Consider the following 23873-nt stretch of genomic DNA (forward strand, 5'->3'; position numbering starts at 1 on the left):
ACCTTTTTAGATCCTTACCACTAGAGGTATTACCGGTCCAAATTGAACAACTACAGGCTTTGTGTGCTAGATTTTTATGGACTCCTGGTAAACCACGGAGAGCTATGCGGTTTATGACGCTACCAAAAGATAGAGGGGGACTGTCGGTCCCTGATTTTCTATTGTATTATTATGTTTGCTTTATGCAAAAGATGCATATTTTATTGGTGGGAGGTGAAGAGGGAAGGAATGCAATAACAGCAAGTTTTAATATTTCTATATACCATTTGACCCTGGGAATAGCAGCAAATCATGGTCTTTTTAGGGAGATAGAATGGAGTTATTATAAAAAAACGAAGTTTAAGACTGTAGCTGCAGCTAGTAAAGTTTGGAAGAAAGTACGCAAATTAATTAGTCTAGGAAATGTAACGTACTATACCCCAATAAATGCAAAAAAACTGCTCCCGGCTATTTGTCTGGATAGTGTGGCGAGGACCTGGCAGGCCAGAGGGATTAAGACGTTAGGGGATTTGTATGATCAAACTGGGAATTTTAAGCAGTTTTCTTTTCTGACACAGGTTTATCGGATACCACAAACGCAGTTTTTTAAGTTTTTGCAAATTAGAGATTATTTAGTTAAAAAGCATTTAAAGCTAATATCGAATCCTTTAATGGAGGCTCTAAAGGCTCATAGTAGAATCGGTGGATTATATAAAATCCTAAATTCAAGAAAGAAGGACGATCTGGAAAAACATATGCTATATTGGGTGGAAACTCTTGGGGAGAACGAAATAGATATAGCAATAGAGGAAGCAATTGGAAGAGCAAGGGAAGCTCTTATGTCAGCAAATTTGCCAGTGCAATTCTTTAAAACTGTTTTTAGGTTATATTATAAACCTGCAAGGATGAAAAAATGAGGTACTCAGTATGACGGTAAATGTTTTCGATGTGCTTCACCTGATGCAGATATAGATCATATGTTTTATACTTGTGACAAATTGCTTCCCTTTATACAAGCTATGGAAAGTTTCTTATCAAATGTACTAGAGACACCTGTTCGGATAACCCTTGCATTGATGTTGATAGGGATGGGTCAGGAGGTTTCTAAGGGGGGCAGGTTATATAAGTACAGATATTTTTTGTTTGTTGCAATGACTGTAGCCCGTTTATGTATAGCAGGGGACTGGCTCTGCCCGGAACCTCCAACATTCGAGGTGTGGAGGGCTAAGTTATACAGAATTGCAAGTTTGGAATTTAGCTTATATTCGTTGAAGGGGGCAAAAAAACGCAAATTGGGTATTATGATTTGGGAGCAATTTTTGACTTATCTGAATAATTGATGAGATTATGTTGCAAATATGAAGATTGATGTATAAAGACTAATAATTGCATTATTGTACTATGCACCTATAGCTGTGTGTTTACGGGGATATTCGTTGAGGGGCTTCGCGAAAGGACCCACTTGGATAGTTGGATTAAATAATGTATGATAATTATGTAACAATTACATATGGAAAGTATGTTTTGCCAAATGTCTACCATGTCTTGGAAGTGTGGAACTAAAATAAATTTAAAAAAAAAAAAGACTAAAACAGCAAAATATCTGTCGGACGGCACACCATGCTAAGCACAGAGTTTTAGGTTTCGTGCTTTTAAGCTACACCCTTAATACCACCAGCCAGGCCCCTTAGAGAGACCCGCAAGTTTTTTCATCCCACTTAAACCTTGGTTATGGCCAAAAACGTAACGCAGACATGCCATACAAATGGAATGTGGTGCCTCACAATGCTCAGCAAACGAAAGCATACACAAACTGCTGCTACAAAGAAGACGAGAAGGTGGGAAATATTTAAACATGCATGTCCATGTAAAGGGTTCTTACATATCAGCATGAAATATCGGACGTAACAAAATGTTTGCCCCCCCAATCAGACCACCTCGCTCCTCTCACTCACAATCAATCAGGCCTGCCTGCTCACAATCACAAACTGGCCTGCAGGCTGGCAATCATCCTCCCGGTTGTCTCTCCACTGCTGTGCAGCGGGGCCTGGTACTGTATTAATTGTAATAATTAAATTACCTTCTAGGCTTCTACTCGGCCCGGATCCAGGGCCAGCCCCATGCAGTTGCCGCGCTGGTCCTCGCACCCAGTGCAAGCCTCGCTCTCAAGGCCTCAATGCGCATGACAAATTTGCAGCCCCACACCCCCACCCTAAGGGTGAAGACTAAGACACAGAGACATCTGCGTTGCGCGCTGCGCACCAGCACCATCACCTGCCTGCCTCTGCCAGCAGTGCAGTTGTACTTTTCCCCCCCAGTCTAGGTCAGACAGACTACCACAGTCTGACTCTGACTCACAGAGTTAATCAGGGCCCCAAAATTGGCGGCACTCAGAGGGGGCCGGTTTTGCTGGGGCTGCCCCTGCAAAACTGGCCCCCTCTGAAAAAAACGGCCTCCACACCATCCGGCCTATCGGGGATTGCCTGGTGCCCGGAATCACCAGTCCGGCCCACCCGGTCACTACTTTTCAATTTCAATATTGCATTGAACAAAAGCAGGCAGGCAGATATGAAGAAATGGATAGGGAATTCATCAAGGAATCTTAGGAAACACTTTAAGTGGATCACTCATATGTCAGGATATATTGGTGCATGGGGCCTGTAATAGTTCAGCAGCAAATTTATCCTGTCACTTGAGGGGTGCCCCAGCTGCCGTGATCATTCAAGTGTTCAGGCTGCTTTCGAATGGGAGTTACTTGATGCTGAACGATCAAGGTTGCTGTCGGATGCTTCCGGGCATTGCATATCTGTTAACCATGAGCTCCAGGGTTACTTGCTGTATGCAAGTATTGGAGAGACCTATAGGTATATATACATCACATCTTGCTGAGATAGCCAGAGGAGATCAGGACTTCCCGGCCTATACACTGACCAGAGACCCTGAGGTTCCTGCATGCTGACACTCCAGCTTTCAGTGGTCTAACATCCCTCGCAGGGTGTCCACCTCGAGACCAAGACGGGGTCCCACAGTCTCTCACTTCAAGTAATGAGGTTGACTTTATTCTAGAGGGATTCTTGGCTTAACACCTACACACATGCTAGTTACACTTAAGTACATCTAGTTATGGAGACAACGCTGTAGTGTGTATCTTTTTATTATTATGTAGTTTATGTACTTGTATGTATTCATGATTACCGCAAGATGGTAGAGCTTTACCATCCTTTTACTTTCATATTGCTTCTAATCCTATATATCTGCTACTGTCTAACCGTTGTTGCATCTCATCTTTTTTACACCAGAATAACAACTGCTCAATAAATACTTATTAAAAAGTAAAAACGCCCAGACTGTTTATTCTGTTTTCCTCTCTAAGATAGACTAAGTAAGCAAGAGTGACTGAACGAAAAGTAGTATATTATTTCCATGGTCCTGAGGGATCAGGGTTGTCATGTTCGATGGTTGCCAAGGACTATTCTCTCCTTGGTAAGAGGAGAGTCTAGTGGCGCTGTGAGCTAGCAGGTACAAAAGGCAAACATACCCGGTGGGGGTGTTCAGAATCAGTCCGACACCAATCCTACAGTGTTTGCTGTCTGGTCATGCAGATCCTGTATAGGCTTTATTGGAACTACACGGCAATAGGAAAAACACATCTACGTTGTGCCGCATAAGGTATGTATGCATGCATGAGACAGGACTTGCTGTGGTCATTAAGGCCCCATATGTTCCATGTTAGAAAGGCTACATTCGTCATGTTTCAGTTACTAAACGTATGTGTTTTGTCATGTCTGGATTTTATCGTTGGTGGTTTGGGGGGATTGTACCATTTGATGTGTTAATGTAGACTCATGATATAACTGTTAGCACAGTACTGGGTTATCTTACACTATCAGAAAATTGTCCGCATTCTCAACAAACTCCCCACCCACTGCCTGGTCATAACCCCCCAAGTCCACTCCAACCCTCCAAACAGGTTGAGATATTGACCCCACCCCACCCAAAGAACCCAAACCTTTAAACATGATATATGTCCATGGGAATTATCCCGTGAGGAGACCTGGGTGTTCCAGGCATACGCCCCTGACCACAGGACAGGGTGGCGAACGTTGTTGTATACCAGGGAACATTAAGGTGTATCGTAATACATTGTGGCCTTTCGCCCCACCTGGGTGCGCCTCATACAGCATATCTTTAAGTGTTTCCTGACCCTTCCCCGACATTTAAAGAATTATGATTGAGACCTATGACTTTTGATTCTAATGAAATCAGTGTGGTTGCTCAATTTGACTGCTGCCGTGTGTACTTGTTCTGCGACTTTACTTACATCCGTGCAAACCCAATTAATGTCCGCTGTGTTGGTCATTTTTTCCAGGTTGGATGCGTTTTTTTTTATGGCAAACAGGGCTCTCTGAGTGGTGGATCTTATTTGTAAACCTCCCTTCCTCGTTAACCTGGCATGCTTCCGGATAGACTGCACATCCCCTGCTTTGCTTACCGCCCTACTCCTAAAGGCGAATTGGTCCATATTATTAATTTGTGCCTGTTTTTCTCTGACTATCTTGCCACACCCTATCTAGGTACCTTCTTCTGGTTATGGCATTAAGGCCCTGGTTTTCGACCCTCCCAGAGTGAGCTAATGTCCCTTCGGTACCTCCAGAGGTCAAGATTGATGGCATAAGCGAGGGGAAGGGCAGGGATCCCAGCATGAGCATGACGTCTGCACTCGTGTTCCGATTTGCCCCAGTGCATGGGTACCAGACTTTGTGTCCCCTCATCTGCCTATTTCCCGAATCATCCCACGTCTTTTCTGGTCTGCCACTCGGTCAGGTCTTGCTGTGGTGTCAGGTGACTGTGCCACACAGTATCACCCCAGGGTATGATGGCTCAACAGCATACAGTGTTTACTTAAAGGGGTCCCCTCCCACCCGCTTAATCAACCGGGCCCTCCGTTGCAGTCCTGTTCCACGGGCCTTTACTTGCAGTCATCTTTGTTTACAGCCACAAATGCTGGTTCCCTGATTCCAGGCCGAATTTCATCATTTATGTTTCTTCCCTGTGGCCTGCCTCCTCGGTCTTACCTTCCGACTCCAGGTTCTGCGCCTGCCCGAGGCCACGCAGTGGCCATTAAGAGGGCGGGCACCTAGTCAAGGAGGGCGGTCCCGCCCCCATCTGCATGTCCGGCACATCCGCCTCACCGGTTGGAGGAGGCGGCTTGCCGTGAATCTCGTCCGGGCGGCGGGGAGGGGCTTCCTGGGTACTTATGCCACGGTGCCCTTCTGCAGAGCCTCTTTGCCGCCCGGACGCCGTCGTGAACTTGCGGGACACTCTTTTGGACAATCTTGTCGTTCTGAGGTGAGCGAGGCCTCGGGCCTACCCTCTCCCCCCCCTTTCCGTAGCCGCCTGCTCCCTCCTTGTGAGGTATGAGCCTGGCGAGGCGGCCCGCTAGAGCGTGCTGCTGTGGGGGGGGACGTCCGGTTCCGTTCCGGTCTTCTGTCCTCATGTTCAGTGCGGGCCCGGCCTGTACATGTCGGGCCCCGCTGTAATTCCTATACCTGCTGTCCCGTTTCACGTCGGATTGGTGACCATATGCTTTGTGTAAATTCTCCGGCCTCGGGGGGGGGGAGGGTGAGGGTACAGTTGCCGCAAGATGGGGCCTGTATTCTCGGTAAGCACAATGCCTCCGTTTCCCCCCCCCCCCATTTCGGCATTTCCGGTGGCCATTTTGTGTGGTATTGTGGTCGGGCGTACAGTTAGTTCCAAGTGGGGGCCGCGTGCTTGGTCAAGGGAATTTTGTAGGTTGTGCGCGCGTGCGTTTAATGTGGTGTTCACAATGGGGGCAGTAATGTAGAGGGTATCAGATGCCGAAGCCGGGTGCTTCTCGGAGCTCGGTCCACATGGGCGCGGGACTCCACGTGCGCTCGTTGCAAATTTACAGCGCAGCCCGTCCCTCTACGGACCCAAGCCCACCCCTATCCCCCCATTGACTGCCAGTCGCCCAATGTATATTCGCTGTACAATGTTTATTTAAAAACGGGATACCCAAATCTGCGGCATATCCATGTTTGTATTGTAAAATTTTATCGTCAAGTTTTTATGCATCATGCTGATCTATGTTTATTTAAAACGGCATATCCATGTTTGTATTGAAGATCTTATCGTCAAGTTTTATGCCTCGTGTTTTCCATTTTCTGAATGCACAGTCGGATGTTTGTCTGGGAGGCGCGGTTGTACCATGTAGCCTGGATGGGCGTTCTACGCATTTCTGAAACATTTAAATGCTCGAAGCGGTAAGGGGGGGGCGCAGAGCTTGCCGGTGTCCGGTCCACGTGGGCGCGGGATTCGGCGAGCGTTTTTGCGTGTCCCCCTCGATCTGCCATACGCATAGCTTATATGTCAATATTTGTTCTGTTCGCATCAGTGCCTTTCGTTCCATTGGGGGGATGGCTTCGTCCAATTGTGCTACTTTGGCTATGTTTATTGCACTATTTGTATTTATTTGTGCAAGTTTCAGTGTGCCAGCTTTGTTTAACGATGGGCCCTCGCGCCTTTACTGCCTCATTCAACCTGTACAGGAGGTAGGGTGCGGACCGCGGTGCTGGGGTATCCGGTCCACGTGGGCGCGGGACCCGGTGGGCGCCCAGCGAGTCTCTCACGTGCTTTGCCTCCTTCTCACTGCTGCATATGTGACTAGCCATGGACAAGGGTTCGAGGAGGGCAGTGGGCTGCTCGCGTTGACGGGATGTTTCCTTCATGAGGGGGGGGAAGGTGGGGCCTGCTCGGGCAGGGGCCCGGGCCTGCGAGGGTGCTGCTGCCTGCCGCCTGCCCCCTCCCCCAATCGGAAGTGTACTAATTTTCGTGGTTTTGCTTTCCTAGGAGGCGCCTTCGAGGCTAATTTACTGGCTTTTCTTTCAGTGTGGGCGCGCAGCGCCGGCTATTGTGGCCTCGGTAGTGTCCTGTTATAACATGCCACCTCCTTTTTTCTTGCAGAATTCGGCCCTATCGTGCTATCGCTACCGCACCTAGGCCTTCCGGGGTTTCCAGGTTTGCATCAGTGCATCCCCCCCCCCCCCACGCGCCCTCGCTTACACAGTGCCAGCGCAAGGTATGTTTTCGTGTGCGTGAGCGATTAGGTTGTCTAATCAAAGGTTTTCTCGCTTCCTGCTTTGGTTGGGCCGTATGCCCCGGGGCCGTTTACCAGTTGTACATGAACTTTGGTGCTCATTGTGTCCCGGTAAGGGCATTTTGTGGTCAAGACAAAGTGTTTTACCCCCCCTTTTTGTTGTTTCAGGAATTTTACCCGGTCGAGGAACAGCATCGGGGCCGTACATTAGACTAAGTCACGTGAATAATAGCAGAGGTATGTAAGTGCGATGAGTGGGCCTACCCTAGGGGGAGGAGGCCTGGCAGTTGGTCAACCCTCCACCCCCCCCCCCCGGTTGGGTGTCAAGTCTTTTCCCTCCACAGGTCCAGTGACATGGGGATGTGAGGGGGTGATAGCCTACATGGGGTGGGACATGCGTGCTGGCTTGACAAAAGTCGCTTGAATGTAGTTGCTCACGGTTATCTCTTTTTGCAGGATACACCCGAAGGCACCATGGAGAGTCAGGGGTCCCCCTCTCTTTTTTCGCAGACATCCCAGGTTGAGGATTCAGGGCTAGGACCGTCGCAGGACCCTCAGATGAAAGCACTGTTGGACATGATAAAGATCAATGGGGTGGCGTGGGCCAGTGGACTTTTACTAGCCAACCCCCCTAAAGCACCAGGGCCGGCCCCCGCCCCACAAATAACTGAAATAGAGGTGGCAGAGGACACAGCCACAGTGAGGTCCAATCGCACGAGGAAGCCAACAGTCAAGGACTTCCCAGCGGAACCCCCCTCTAAGACCAGGGCGGCTGACCCGGTCAGGAATGTGATAGTGCACGCCCCAGCATCCCCCCCAGCGGTGGTCCGGGTGTGCCCCCCCTCGCCCCCTCGCATGGCGGCTTCTAGTGCGGAATTCGCTACCCGGGAAGATCTGGGTAAGATTACAGACTCTCTGGCGTCTTTTATGTCGGAAATAAGAGCCAGTTTGTGCCCTGCCCAGGCACGGTCACCTGTTTCAATGCAATCTGTAATTTCGCCACCGCCAGTAGTGGCCCCTTTTCCTTCTGCCGGGGAGGCAGACGTGGTACAAGTGTGGGGTGGTACTTCTTCCCAAGGGGGGGATAATGCTGGTCCCATTATTGTTCCTATTGTTCCTCCCGTCAGCTCTCCTCCCAGTCTGGTGACTGGAGCTCCTCTCCCACAGGTTTTGCCGCCGGCGCAGAGTATGTCCCAGGAGGCCCTCTCGCCCGCGGTGGTCCCAGTCCAGCCCCAGGTGGGTGCATAAGCCGCTCCTCCACCCTCGCCAGCTGTCAGTGCTGTGGCCCCTCCGACAGCTGTGGTGTCCACCCCGCGCCCACAGCCCTGATGACTATGGCACCTCTTCTGTCTGGCAAATGTTCCCTGGCCTGGCAAGTCCCTCAGGCGGCTAAGGAGGGCATTTGGCGGAGGGAATTTATAGACATTTTCTCGCTCCTCATGCTGGGGGCGGATGGGGTGGATGTGAGAAGGATGGGGTCGAAGGACGAAGAAAAGAAAGCACGCTTCCAAACCTGGCCCGAGAAGACAATAAAAAACTGGCGCCAGGCATTTGCCATCCTGGCGGCTGTCATAACTGAGCGTTTCCCAGAACAGGCACAGGGTCTTTTCCAATACAATAGTGTAATAATTAACGAAGCGGAAGCAACATCGGGGATGGGGTGGTACTTGTATGATTGCGAGTTCCGCAAAAAGATGTCTGTCTGCCCGGAGCTAGAATGGGACCAGGTTTAAGTGAGACTGTGGATGGTCCACATGGGCAAAGGAAAAGTAGAGAGTGGTGTCAACAGTGTGGTCTAGGTTAGGAAGACGGAAAATGATAAGCAGTTCTCGCAGAAGAAGAGTAATTTTCGTCAGTCCTTTCGAGGGGGGCGCGGGGGGGGCAGTTTTAACAAACAGTACGCCAAGAAGTATGTTTCTCCCTCATGCAGGATGTTCAATGCTGGGAACTGCACCTGGGGGAAAGCCTGTAGATTCTCCCACGTTTGCAGCAAGTGCGGTGGTTCCCATCCCGAGTCGTCCTGTGAGAAGAGGTCCCCCGCCGCCAACGCTGCCAGCAAGGACAAGTAGTATCTCCAGGGACATTCCCCCCCCCCCTCCCCCTTGTTGAGGTGCCCCAGCAGCCAAACCCGCCCCCCACTCCCCTTAGCCCACCTGTGCTGCCCGCCAGGGACCCCCCCCATCTTAGGTCCAAAGGCCCATCTCCAATCATTTTACCTAGGCTGGTTGCCCTCCTTCACCAATACTCTAATGTGAAAGATAGGGATGCCCTGACTCATGGTTTCCTCGAGGGCTTCAAGATCCCCTATCAGGGTCCTAGAGTCAGCAGAGATGCTGAAAACCAAAAATCGGTGAGGGAGCTCCCGGAGATTGTTGACAAAAAGATCATCAAGGAGGTAGCCTTGGGGAGGGTGGCTGGGCCTTTCCTGTCCCCCCCCCCTTCCGGACTTTGTCGTGTCCCCTTTGGGTGTTGTCCCTAAAAAAGAACCTGGGGCTTTCAGGTTGATACACAACTTGTCCTTCCCAGAGGGGAACTCTGTCAATTCCTGGCTGCCTGAAGAGGCCTGCTCTGTCTCTTACTGTTCCCTTGACATGGCCATAGACCTAGTGAGGCGGGCAGGAGAGGGGGCCTGGCTGGCTAAGGCAGATATAGAGGCAGCTTTCCGTTTGTTACCGGTCCATCCTGACAGCCAGCACCTCTTGGGCTTCAAGTAGAAAGGGGGATACTACTTCGACAAGTGTATGCCAATGGGTTGCGCTGTCTCGTGTGCCTTCTTTGAAGCCTTCAGCACCTTCCTTCAGTGGGCCCTCACAGAGGAATATAAAGTGGCAGCGGTGTCTCACTACCTAGACGATTTCCTTTTCATTGGGAGGGAGGGCACGCAGGAGTGTCAGGAGGGCCTTGACTGTTTTATCGAGCTGGCTAGTCGCTTGGGTGTGCCATTGGCGCCAGGTAAGACCGAGGGCCCTGCTCAGGTGCTGACTTTCCTGGGGATTGAGCTTGACACGGTCCAGGGAGTGTCTCGTCTCCCAGCGGAATAGGTGGTGGCCTTGAAGAGAGACATTCAAGCTTTGCTAGGCAGAGACAAAGCACCTCTGGGAGTCATTCAGAGCCTGCTAGGTAAACTAAATTTTGCTGCGAGAGTGATTCCTGTGGGGCGCGTCTTTGCAAGGCGCTTAGCCAAAGCTACCGCTAAGATTAACAAACAGTACCATTTTGTCAGGTTGACCTCTGGTCTCAAGAAGGATCTGCGGATGTGGGATGTTTTCTTGTCAGATTTTAATGGGACTGTGAGGTGGAGGTCCCCGTGGGTGGAGAGTCCTGAGTTGAACATGTTCACGGACGCCTCGGGCCGCGAGGGCTTTGGGGCCATTCTGGGAGAGCAGTGGTGCGCGCAGGGTTGGCCCAATTCTTGGCGCAAGCGGGGCATTACTACTAACATTGCTGTCCTGGAACTCTTCCCCATTGTCATTTCCCTACACCTGTGGCCGGAGGTCCTGTCCAACAGAAAGGTCTTGTTTTGGTCAGATAACATGGCGGTGGTGCAGGCTATCAATGGGTTGTCTGCCAGCTGCCCCTTGGTGCTGTCTCTACTCCGGGAACTGGCTAGCAGGTGCCTGTTTTGCAATGTTGAATTTAGAGCCAGACACATTGCAGGGGTCACCAATGTCGCAGCTGACGCTCTCTCTCGTTTGCAGCTGGATCGTTTCCGGGCAGCTTGCCCTCAGGCGAGAGAGGAGATGACCCCCTTTGCACCAAGGCTTTGGCACATCTTGGAGTGGAGCAGCACATGAGGGAACTAGGAGAGAAATCCTTAGCATTGAGTACACGTAAACGCTACGCAAGTCACCGTGCTACGTTCACCAAAGTTATCTCTGACCTGGGTTTGTAAACGTTGCCAATAGAGAAGAGAGTTCATGCCTTTATAGTATGGGCCAAGAAGCAGAAGAGATCGCATTCCTGAGTTTGCGGCCACCTAGCGGCCATTGGTCATGAGGCTAGATTGGGTGGGGGGCAGGATCCCACCTCGTCCTTTGTGATTAGGGCCGCCTTGAAAGGTTGGGCGCGGGAGGATCCTAGGGCCCCGGATGACAGGTCTCCCATTGATTTCCCTTCCCTCCAGGCCATGTTGCAGGTGTTGCAGGCAGTTGTGCACTCTCGGTATGAGGCGGCCCTTTTCTCGGCTGCCTTTGTCCTAGCTTTCTTCGGGGCTTTTAGGAGTAGTGAGCTCGTGGCTCGTTCCAAGTCTGATACCTCTCGGGATGCCCTGGGTGTGGAGGATATTAATTTCGAGGGTGGGTTGTCTATTACGCTGAGGAGATCTAAGACAGATCAGTCTGGTAAAGGGTCTCTTATTAGACTCTCCCCCCTTGGGGATTTTCGTTGCTGCCCAGTGGCAGTTCTACGAGCCTTCCTCGCATTGCGCCCTCCTGGGCCGGGTTACCTCTTAGTGCATGCCGACCTCAGCCCCTTAACGAAATACCAGATGGACAAGATCATGTTGGCTTGCCTTGACAGGGCTGGTTTGTTGGTTCAAGGGAAGAAGTTCTCTAGTCACTCATTCCGTATAGGGGCGGCCACATCGGCCTTCCGCGCTGGGATGTCTCCAGGGCAGGTACAGTCGGTTGGGCGCTGGGAATCAGCTTGTTATAGGCGTTATGTTAGGCCTTGATCCCATTTCAGTTTTGTGTTGATTTTGTTTGCTGTGCTTCGTGATATTTGTGTATAACATGTGAAATTTTGAATAAACACCCTTGAACATATCGCGTCTTTCTTTGACAGGTGCTCGTGTGTGGGTCTTGGGGCACTCTATGGTCAGCAGATTGGCACGATGGGCTGCCATCAGGCAGTGGACTGGTACCTTTTCAGAGATAGAATGCGTGTGGTTGGGATTCCCGGGCATGCGCTGGCATAGCCTACTCTTTCGACTGCGGGAGGCCCTTGCCCAGGGTGGCTTTCTCCCCCATCATTTAATAATCCACTTGGGTGGCAATGACATTACCTCCGTGGGGAAATCCGCTTTACTTCTCAAAATGAAAACCGACCTGGGTATCATTGGCAGCATGTTGCGTGAATGCGAGGTCTGGTGGTCCGAAATAGTGCCTAGGAGACACTGGCGGGGTGCTAAGTCCAGCGAGGCAATTGAGAGAGCAAGAAGGCGCATAAACGCGGCCATGAAAAAATTTACGCAGCGCAGAGGGCTGGGTTTTATTAAACATGATTTGATTCAGGAAAAGGTGAAGGGGTACTTCGAGGAAGATGGTGTTCACCTCACGCCTGTTGGCTTAGACCTCTTCCTGCTGGACTTAAAAGAAGCACTCATGAGCAGAGGTTGCAGGTAGAATAGGTAACAATGGTGGGGGGCCTGTGCGGCAGCGGTTACCACCGCACAGGCTGTGGCGGAGTTACGGGGCGATCCGGAAGAAGAGAGGTGCAAATGATGTACTTCAGCGGGCACATAGGGGTGCCAGAGCCTAACCTGTAACCTCATGGGAGGTGCAGGAATCCGTGTCGGCGCCCCAGTAGTCCTTCGGGTGGTTGTGGGCCTGTGCAACCGGGGGTTTGCCTAGTCACGCCCAGCAATGGGTGTGTCAGTAATTAATTCTATTATACAGCAGTTGGGTGGTTCGCCACTGTGCTGTTTGGCTCAAACAGGCGGGCAGGTGGCGAGAATGCTGCCTGTCCTGGATCGCCCGTAAGCTAACCCACCATCTTTACATATGTTGTATGTAAATAAATCCTGCAGCAATTTTTTACCCAAACTTCTAATTGTCTGTGTTTCCTTTGCGGGTTTGGGTATGTGGGGGCGGGGGAATGTTCTGTAGCCCTGAGGTGACATACCCCCACATGCATCAAGCATTTTTTGAGTCGCAAACGGTGCGATTCCTTAAAATCGGCCGTTTGCGATTCCAAAAGTGCTTTTTGGGATGCATGAAGCAATTTTAGAAATCGCAACATTTTTGCCTTTTCTAAAATTGCGATTGCTTTTAAGAAATTGCAAATTTGCGATTTCTTAAAAGCAATGCATGATTACTTTTCAAAATGCGAAATCGCTATTAGGGGGTCAAATTTACCGAGTGGTTGAACCACTCGGTAAATTTGCAAAAAGTGTTTAAAATGCTGAAAATGCATTTTTTTCAACATTCATGTTACGGACACACATGTCCTTAGGACATGTGTGTGTGAAACATGATGCGAAAAATACATTTCAGGGGTGCATGGGGGGGTCCTTTGGACCCCCCCCTGCACCCATGAAATTTTCTAAGTGCCACTCGCAATTTGCTACTGCCTTCCAATTGACTACATTGATTCCTATGGGCCTTTAGGCCCATAGGAATCAATGTAATGCCATTCCTTAATTGCACTTCGCAATTAAGGAATCGCAATTTCCGAAAATTAAGAAATCCTAAAAACTTTTAGGATTTCTTGATGCATAGCATTTTGCATTTCCTAAATAGCGATTCCTTAATTTTCGCTATTTAAGAAATGCAAAATCCTAGATTGATGCATGTGGGGGTATGCGCCTGCCCGAGGCCACGCAGTGGCCATTAAGAGGGCGGGCACCTAGTCAAGGAGGGCGGTCCCGCCCCCATCTGCATGTCCGGCACATCCGCCTCACCGGTTGGAGGAGGCGGCTTGCCGTGAATCTCATCCGGGCGGCGGGGAGGGGCTTCCTGGGTACTTATGCCACGGTGCCCTTCTGCAGAGCCTCTTTGCCGCCCGGACGCCGTCGTGAACTTGCGGGACACTCTTTTCCCTCCCTTCCTCTTACCCAGAGTGTCAGTAGTTGGGGTTGGGGGGCGTTTTAATGTGTTTGTTTTTCGTTGCAGGCGGAGTTACGGGGCGATCCGGAAGAAGAGAGGTGCAAATGATGTACTTCAGCGGGCACATAGGGGTGCCAGAGCCTAACCTGTAACCTCATGGGAGGTGCAGGAATCCGTGTCGGCGCCCCAGTAGTCCTTCGGGCGGTTGTGGGCCTGTGCAACCGGGGGTTTGCCTAGTCACGCCCAGCAATGGGTGTGTCAGTAATTAATTCTATTATACAGCAGTTGGGTGGTTCGCCACTGTGCTGTTTGGCTCAAACAGGCGGGCAGGTGGCGAGAATGCGGCCTGTCCTGGATCGCCCGTAAGCTAACCCACCATCTTTACATGTGTTGTATGTAAATAAATCCTGCAGCAATTTTTTACCCAAACTTCTAATTGTCTGTGTTTCCTTTGCGGGTTTGGGTATGTGGGGGCGGGGGAATGTTCTGTAGCCCTGAGGTGACTATGTCGCAAGGCCAGTGAGTGCAGGCCATTGTTGGCAGGCGCTCACACTCCCGGCTTCAATTATTCATGGCGTCTTGACCACGCACCCTAATTTCCAGCATTTTGTGTTACCTTATTGATTGACATGCCTGAAAAAATGCCGTTATGCCACATCTACTAAAGTTCCCCCGACGGGAGCACAGATCAATACGAACAAATTGAATGCCCGAGGTTGATTTCAACAGCATGTGCAATTTAGTGTTTTTTAGTGAAAACAGCGTTTTTATGTCCAAAATGGATGTGTGGGCGCATTTCTAAATAAAAAAATAATAGTGCTAAATGCTGGGTTTGCAGCTCATAGAATCTCAGGATCTCAGGTAGTTTTGCTAAACCTTTGCATAAATACGCGCACCCCAGTAGGTCTCTACATTTTATACTCTGCTTGCCTGGACCAACTGCTCTCCGAAACAAGTGCAGGAAGTTACTTACCCAAGGCTTTGAAAAAAACGTTGAAATATATGTACCTTGTTACTTTGCAGTTGCTGAAGAGAAACACAGTGATAATGCCTGCTTTGCTTGCGTCCTGTTAAGCCATGGCGAGGAGGGATATATTTATGGGACGGATGGAATGATTGAAATAAAGGATCTGACTACACCTTTCAGAGGAGACCGGTGTAGATCTCTTGTTGGGAAACCTAAGCTTTTCTTCATCCAGGTAATTATTTATGCTATGAATGTTCGTTATAAAACGCGTGTCATTACAATATTTGTCAGAAAATGTAAAATCAAAAACTAATGTAAATAAACATGTCCTTGTGGATTGCAACGTTCAGATAGGACAGTGGACTACATCTAAAATTAGCCACAACACAAACACTATTTATTTGTTTTGTACCTTTTCTCAGTCTGGCGGCAATGATGGTTGTGAATTTTAGGAATTAATGAGTGAGAGATGAGGGAATAATGAGTGAGAGACTGGGGATCGAAATGAAACACAAAACTATTTATTCTGCGGTATTGGACCTCCATATACTCATACATGTGCCACCTTGTGATGATTTTAGAACATGATCTTCAATAATACGCTAGGAGGGTTTCCAGATCATTAGAAGCTAATACTCCCATAAATAGTTTGGCAAACTATCTTCCAAAACACCACTACAGTGCAGACTTTTAATGCACCAGCCACAAGCTGACAACCATCCTTGTAAGGAGTTCTTTTCACCCTCAAATGTGCTCCTGCAAGCATTAAGTACACCACTTTCATAAACATAAATCTATGTGGCAGGTTGCAACCCATCTTGCCCTTGGGGATGATAGACCATCCCCATGGACATCCCTCTGAGTGATTCTCTAGTTTCTTCATTTTTTTCATGATGCCTCACTGTGGTCCCTTACACTACTATTCCTGGACCGATGTGGATCCTAGAAATGTCCCTAGAGAAGGCCTACATTCATAATGTCCCTGACACACTGGGAATTTGTTCCAGGAAATTATGGAAATGTTCTCCATTTTCTGTCAGATCATCTTGGTTATCATGACATTCTCATACAGAAGGAATGTCAGTAGAAATGGCTTTAGATTGCCATCCAAATATGAGATTTCATTGTAATATAGCTTAAGCTGGCATTACAGTCATTAAATGGGTGCCGCCCACTGCAGAGCCACTCAGCCATGCAGCAGCGCTACCATCGGGATCACCCATCCTCTAATAGAAGCAGGCGAATGAAAAGGAGTGCTGACTCAACATCCACCTTTTTTGGCAGATGTTGCATTACTATTCTCCTCTACAAGAGGCCAGCATTTTTCCTAAGGCTGCTTTGACCAAGTAATAATAATATTAATATTAATAATACGTTGACATCTAAAGCACCTGGTTATTCCCAAAGGAGTGTCTCCATGCTAGGATTGTCCACCATCCTACACCCAACCCGAATAACAGAATATTGAACCAATCTAAGAAATGCAACTCTAATCTGTCATCACCAAGCCCTAAGGCAGCTGGAATAACCAGGTCTTGAGCTTTTTACAGAAGGTTGCTTCCGACGATTCCATCCTAAAATAGATGTGTGAGCTGTTCCACAAGTCGCCAGTCAATCTCACTTTGGTTTTTTCTGCTTCACTGAATTCGATTGATAGGCTTCAAACTCTGCACAGGAGACCATCTTCAAATTCATATTCAAATTCCCTTGCACTCTTGAGAGTGTCAGCTATCTTTCTCCCTGTGTGCATCTATAAAGTAACAAGTAAGAATTACATTTGTGCACTCGGACTAGATCTTCACGGATATGCTTGTTTGTTTTGAAAAGAGTGAAAGCTAGTGTGCATGTACAAGTACTTTCCGGGGTAAAATATTGTAATAGGATCTGGTACACTGCCTGCTCCATTCCTCTCCCAAACAGTCAATACAGTGGGTGCATGGTATTGGTATGTGATGTCCCACTATTTGACAGGAAACAGCTGTTTCGAGACCAAACAAGTCCTCTCAATTGATTTTAAAAGAAAAGCCTAACCCTCATGCTCATGCTATCTTCTGAGACCTAGGGCCAGATGTAGGTAAATTAGATTTACCGATTTTTAATTACCGAATTTTACCGATTCGGTCATTAAAAATCGGTAAATCTAAAGTGAGGATATGTAGGTATATCCAGATGTTGAAATACCGAATCTTTAACAATCGGTATTTACCGATTCTGTAAATACAGAATCGGTAATGCCCATTCATTCCTATGGGCTTCAAAGCCCATAGGAATGAATGGGCATTACTGATTCGGTATTTACCGAATCGGTAAATACCGATTCACACAAGGGTGCAGGGGGTGTCACTTTGACACCCTCTGGCACCCCCAAAACAGGCACAGGTGCCATGTGGCAGGCATACCTGCCCTAAGGGCAGGTCTGCCTGTCACATGGCATAGGTGTGCATGCACACATGTGCATGCACACCTGAATCGGTATTTTACCATCAAATTGGATTTGATGGTAAAATACCGATTCGTTAAGGCTCCTGGGACTCTGAAAAGTCCCACCTACATCGGAGAATTACCGAATCGGTAAAAATACCGATTCGGTATTTTACAGAATCGGTAAATTTACCGAATCGGTAAATTTACTGATTCTGTAAAATTGAGCCCCTACATACCATTTCAGGTATACCGATCGGTAACGGCCGAAAATACCGATTTTCGGCCGTTACCGACCGACCTACATCGGGCCCCTTATTCCTACCCATAGATCAGGAGCCATTTTCCTACTTACATCCTTATGCAGTAAACAAGGTAACTCCAACCATGTTTTCCTGGTGGTCATTAGTAGCAGCGAGTCTAAAAGATGGGTTTCCACATTTTCAGTAAATACTCTTTCTTTCCTTTATTTCTGTTAAATAAGTAATAATTTATGATGTTTGATTAATTAAAATCTTACATTAAGTCACACAAGGAATTATCACCGATATAACATGGTTAAAAGGGGTTTCAACCAATCATTCAGTGCAAACACACCAAGGGCCCGATGTAGGTAAATGCCATTTACCGATTTTAAAATACCGAATCCTACCGATTCGGTATTTCAAAATCGGTAAATGGTATGTAGGTCCCAACATCTGGATTCGTTACCGAACCCTGAACAATTCTTTAATTACCGATTCGGTAAATACCGAATCGGTAATGCCCATTCATTCCTACGGGCTTTGAAGCCCATAGGAATGATTAGGCATTACCGATTCGGTATTTACCGAATCGGTAATTAAAGAATTCACCAGGGTGCAGGGGGTGTCACTTTGACACCCTCTGGCACCCCCAAAACAGGCACAGGTGCCATGTGGCAGGCATACCTGCCCTAAGGGCAGGTCTGCCTGTCACATGACATAGGTGTGCATGCACACATGTGCATGCACACCGGAATCGGTATTTTACCATGGATTTGTATTCCATGGTAAAATACCGATTCTGTAAGCCATGTGCAGAAGGTACATTGCCTACCTACATTGCATTTTCGGTAATTTTACCAAATCGGTAAATATTACCGAATCGGTAATTATTTTACCGATTCGGTACATATTACCGAATCGGTAAATTTACCGATTCGGTAATGATACCGATTCGGTAAAATTACCGAAAATGTGCCCCTACATCTCGATAGCCCTTTACCGATCGGAAACCGCCGAAAATCGGTATTTTCGGCCGATTCGGATCGGTAAAGGGCTACCTACATCGGGCCCCAAGTGCAGTAAGCTCTAAAATTAAATTGCATGTGAACAGTCCTCATAAAATGGTAAAACCATCTTTGAGTTCCTGTTAGCTCCACACTTACATAGATGCTGACGTTTAAAATTACAAGAATGCAAGAATACAACATATGTGATTGATATTATTATGAGGAAGGAATAGGTTCCCTGGCAACCTTCATAAAGAATTTAGGGCCCGATGTAGGTAGCCCTTTACCGATCGGAATCGGCCGAAATACCGATTTTCGGCCGTTTCCGATCGGTAAAGGGCTATCGAGATGTAGGGGCACATTTTCGGTAATTTTACCGAATCGTTATCATTACCGAATCGGTAAATTTACCGAATCTGTAATATTTACCGAATCGGTAATGATAACGAATCGGTAAAATTACCGAAAATGCAATGTAGGTAGCCAATGTTCCATCAGCACATGGCTTACAGAATCGGTATTTTAACATGGAATACAAATCCATGGTAAAATACCGATTCCTGTGTACATGCACATCTGTGCATGTACACATGTGCCATGTGACAGACAGACGTGCCCTTAGGGCATGTCTGTGTGCCACATTGCACACATGCCCGTTTTGGGGGTGCTAGAGGGTGTCAAAGTGACACCCCCTGCACCCTTGCCAAATTCGGTATTTACCGATTCGGTAAATACCGATTCGGTATTTGACTTTAATCCTATGGGCTTCAAAGGCCCATAGGATTCAATAGCAAATGGTAAATACCGAATTTGTAAGGAATCGGTAACGATTCCAGATGTTGGGACCTACATCCCATTTACCGATTTTGAAATACCGAATCGGTAAAATTCGGTATTTCAAATTCGGTAAATGGGATTTACCTACATCGGGCCCCTTGTTGCTCAATAGAGATACAAAATACTCTGGGAGACGATGCAGTATTTTAGAGCTTCCTTGCATTGTCTAATGTTGTTTCTGGGGAAAATCTGCTTGCGTAATGCTTGACTCTCACTATTTATCCCAGGAAAGCAACAAATGATGTGCAGTATGGATCCTCTCTCATGACTGCATAGCCTGCACCTGTAATTCGAGATTTGGTTATTGTTCCATGGCTGGCTTATTTCTTTCATTGGAGACAGCAGGAACCGCATACGGATGAACGAAAGTCTTACTGGCTTGCATATTGAATTTGTTAGATTGCGCTGAACAGTGTTAATACTGTACAATTCCCGGGTAATGCAAGTATCTGTTTTTAGCCAAATCCAGGATGTCCGCGGTCTGGCTCAGCAGCATTACTTGTGCTTATTTATTTCACTTTCATAATGCTCCAAGGGAGAAAAGGAATGTGCTCATAAGATATCCCCTACTTAGCCAAAAGGAGTGCATGGGCTTGGCCTCCCAAGCATGTCTGGTTCATGTCTTTTGCTAGAGGCAAATGTAAGTCTGCACTAAGTTCCGTTAGGCATGAGGCTGTCTAAAAATTATGCAAGCACAATTCAGAAAAAAATCAAATGTAAGACTGGCTGGTATTTCACCTCTCTGTTTCTTGACAGCGTAGCCAGTTGTGGTGGGGGCTATAGACTGGGACATGACCTCACTGCTGGGCCTGACAGACTTCGTGAACAGTCAGCTGAGGCATTACCCAAAAACTGCTCCGTGAGCTAATTTATGACTGGTGTTATATGTAGGTAAAGGCTTCCTCTCTACCTCCGACTGCCTCTTCTTTAAATGAGGGCAGATGGGTTTGCAGCACTAAAGTAATAAAAATCACGGGCAGCATGTTGTTAAAATAACCTCAAGTGGCTGAAAAATTGACACGCTGCCCGTGATTTTTAGGTCTCGACTGTTATATCCCGCAGGGATAGATAGGCGAGTATATAGTAGGCAGTTCAGAAACTCTACCAAACTTGCGGATCGTGTACAGTTCATGTGAGCTATACGGGTGCACGCCATCGCCACCCACGTCACACCACCATTTGTCTGTGCCTCGCATCAGACTTCAAAGGGTGCTGCTCCACCGCCCCCGCGTGTACATCGCGCACCACCATTTGTCTGTGCCTCGCATCAGACTTTAAAGGCTGCCGCTCCCCCGCCCGCTCAGAGTTGCAGGAGACACAGGCGGAACGACAGCAATGGATACAAGTCCGCTGCCTCTTGTCTCTTCGTGTCCTTCTCCCTTTTGCTCTCAGTGTCCTAAACCTCTTTATACCTCGCCCTACCCTTCCTCCTCCCCTCCAGCCATTCTGCATCTCTGTGCTGTTTTGACTTTTCCCCTCCAAGTGAAAAGCCTAACTCCATTCCCATTATTGTTCTCCTCCCATGCCTAGCCCGTCTTGAGAGCTGCAGATTGGCTGGTTTTTTTTTCCAAAGATGTGCCCATCTGTCGGTGTGCCACACATCCCCTCTCTCTCTGCCTCCCCTCCTCCGGCTCCTTAACCCTCTCATATCTCACAATTCCATTACAGGCTTTCGATTCCTAACTGGTTCAGTGGAAGCATTTTCTTTTTATGCGCAACACGAGAAAATTATTCGACATTTTCACTAAAAAGGAGTAATATTGCTCAGCGTTACAGGAGACCCAGGCGGAACCACAGCAATAGATAAAAGTCCGCTATCTACAGTGACGTTTGCACCTATGCACGTGCACGGCACTAAGTACCTGAAAGTAGACGTGCGCCGTGAAGAGACAATCTGGTCATGTCGCCCAAATCACGTGACCACTATCTCTAAACAAAACATCTTGCCGGTTCCAAGACTCTCAGCCACTCTCGGCTTCATTCCCGGCTGCAGTGGCGACGGCGTACTGCAAATTGATGGAGTCACTCTGTAGAAGGTGATGAGGGCACCCTGTGTCTCGCATATTGCACAGCTATTTATTGGCAGTAGGATAACTGTGGCCCCTCTGAAGAATAGGGGGTCATGAAGGTCCGCACCCCCCCAATAGGCTGCAAGGGCGTGCATTCCGCCCCTGCCCAACTGCAGAGAAAGAAGGTGGGCAGTAAAGGTGCATTGTGCCATAATACAAACAAGATGCTCGCAATCCCCCATTCCATGGCTTAATAGTAAAAAAACAGCAATGAATTCCGGTGGAATGGCCCATCAACTGCGCTTGCTGCACTATTGATAGCTACCTCAACATTTTGTAAAGGGGCTTTTCAAAGTGCTACCCTGGTTTCCCTGGCTGCAAGCTTGCGTGCATGTGCGTGTGAACGTGTGCAGCGCCAGCTTGCTCCATGTCACCGTGTTGCGCCCCTTTTCCCCACACATTCCCAGCCCTTTGATGCTTCCGCCGGACTCCAATTGCTCCCCTCTCCCGTGGCATTTGTAATCCTGCCCCCTCACCCTCACACTGTGCTCATATTTTTGTTTGACTAATAAACGCCAATGCTTTTTGTTCTTAGCTACTTTGGCGGTTGCTTATAACTTGCTTTTAAGAGAGCACCAAATGCCGCAGTTTGCTTTTTCTCAGCGATAACCAGTAAGTAACTTGATTTGCTTTGTCCAAATTCACCCGTGCTCAGTTTGTTGTCATTTGAAAGACGTGAAAAGCTGAGCTGCCATTCTTTGTCTTACCCACATTGACTCTTTGTGCCCTCGTGGCAAAGTCGTCAGGGCGGGAGGCATGTATGTGTTCACAATCATGTAAAAAAAAAATCACTTTAAAAAAATGCCCAAAACACTGCAAAGATTTATAACTGTTGTACCAGGGTGTCCAGAGTAGTCCACACCAGTGGCGGATGGTGACATTTGAAAGTGAGGGGCGTAACATTATTGTCGTACTGCACTGCGGCGAGCAATCTCAAACAACCCTATGGGCAGTTATGGGGGGGTTCCTCACCCAAGAAAATACACCGAGATTGCACAGTGAAAATTCCTGCCACTGCACATGAGGTTCCACAGCAATTTCCTTTCCCTCCCATTTTCTTTAATGTTTCTATCACATTGTATGAAGTAGATATTTGAATGGGAAAACTGCAGGATCGCCAGCATGCCAGTGACTTTCAAACATTTTCAAAAACATACGCCTATAAAACTCTTTTATGTTACCTGCCAGAATCATCATTCATTTGTATCTCCTGATGAGTTCATGAATTACCAGAAAGCACAATAAACTAAACTGCCTAAAAAAAAAAGCTGCACCAGGCCGGCCTCGCAAATTACAGATGTGGTAAACTCACTAAAAAGGCAGCTAGCTTTATCGCAGTTCTCTAGTTTCACTGTACTGAACAAAATGAACTCTTATTGACAGGATCCACATCTCTAAGAAGGACCAAGCCTTGAAAACGAGTTTGTGTTGCTACTGTCTGCACAAGCCGAAAACCGCCACACAACCTTCATGCATTTGACCAACACCTCTGGTGCTGTGTCTTCGGCTCTGGGACTCAGTGTTATGCCAGAAGGACATACATTTTAGGATTAACCTGGCAAATTAATAATCCTCATCACGTGTGGTCGAAGACACTTCACAGTCCGACACTACAAACATCAGCAGACAAGTTACAACATGAATATTCAATGTTTCATCCCGGGATATTAGATTTCGGCGAGTCGAATAATAACTTCAACTCTCCAACAAGCACGTTTCTCTTCACATAAGCACAAGTGAAATACATAAGCAGCGTCTCAAATTGCACTATAGCACAGAGCCCTCCTATACTGCAAATGGACACCATATTGTGCAATACACTAACTCACCAAAACCCCAAAACACTGCAGTGCGCAAAAACACAAAATCAAAGACGCATGATGACCATACTATGCTCACACTCCCCTAGGATACTGCAACCACTCAGGAACGCCGGAACCTTTCCGATTCTTAAAACTGGACCACAGGAACCTCATGTGGATGTGGATGGAGTAGGGACAGATTCTGACAGATCTGGGGTAAATACTAACTACCTAAGTCTGAGTGAGAACCATTGTTTGCTACTATCTTGGAAACAGGCCACAAATATATATCAAATAAAAAACTTACCGTCCAGAGACTCGTCCCGACTCCAGTCCCGCCGTCCTCGTTTTCAACTTCCACGGTCCTGCACGTCATCAGGAAGGCGGGGCGGCAGGCAGCCTCCCTCCCCTCCACCACCGCGTTTTTGATTGGTGCGGCCGGCTGCCCCAGGCTACGTCGTTTTCTCTGTATGCTGCTGCTGCAGCATACAGAGATCGATTTACAAAAGGGGGTGGTGATGAACAGAGTGTCTGAATTGAGCAGACCACTCTTACCCAGTCCAAAGATCAGGGCTTGATCCATCACCGTTATTTATCTCACTGCCCCATCCCAGCTCAGAACCTGGCTATATGCAAATCAGTCTGTCCCTGGCCCAGTGCATCAT

General features: G+C 48.0%; 1 protein-coding gene across 3 annotated transcripts in view; it reads left to right on the forward strand.

Annotated features, from left to right (window-relative positions):
* The window catches only part of LOC147712091 (caspase-7-like), a 202838-nt gene that overhangs the window by 69131 nt on the left and 109834 nt on the right, over nt 1-23873 (forward strand). For all 3 annotated transcript variants that reach the window (XM_086922849.1, XM_086922848.1, XM_086922850.1), the window contains exon 5: nt 14884-15059. In XM_086922849.1, coding sequence (XP_086778975.1) covers nt 14884-15059 — 176 coding nt within the window. The remainder of the gene's footprint in view (nt 1-14883; nt 15060-23873) is intronic.

The sequence above is a fragment of the Lissotriton vulgaris genome, chromosome 5, assembly GCF_964263255.1.
Source record: "Lissotriton vulgaris chromosome 5, aLisVul1.2, whole genome shotgun sequence".
NCBI classification, from domain to species: Eukaryota; Metazoa; Chordata; class Amphibia; order Caudata; family Salamandridae; genus Lissotriton; species Lissotriton vulgaris.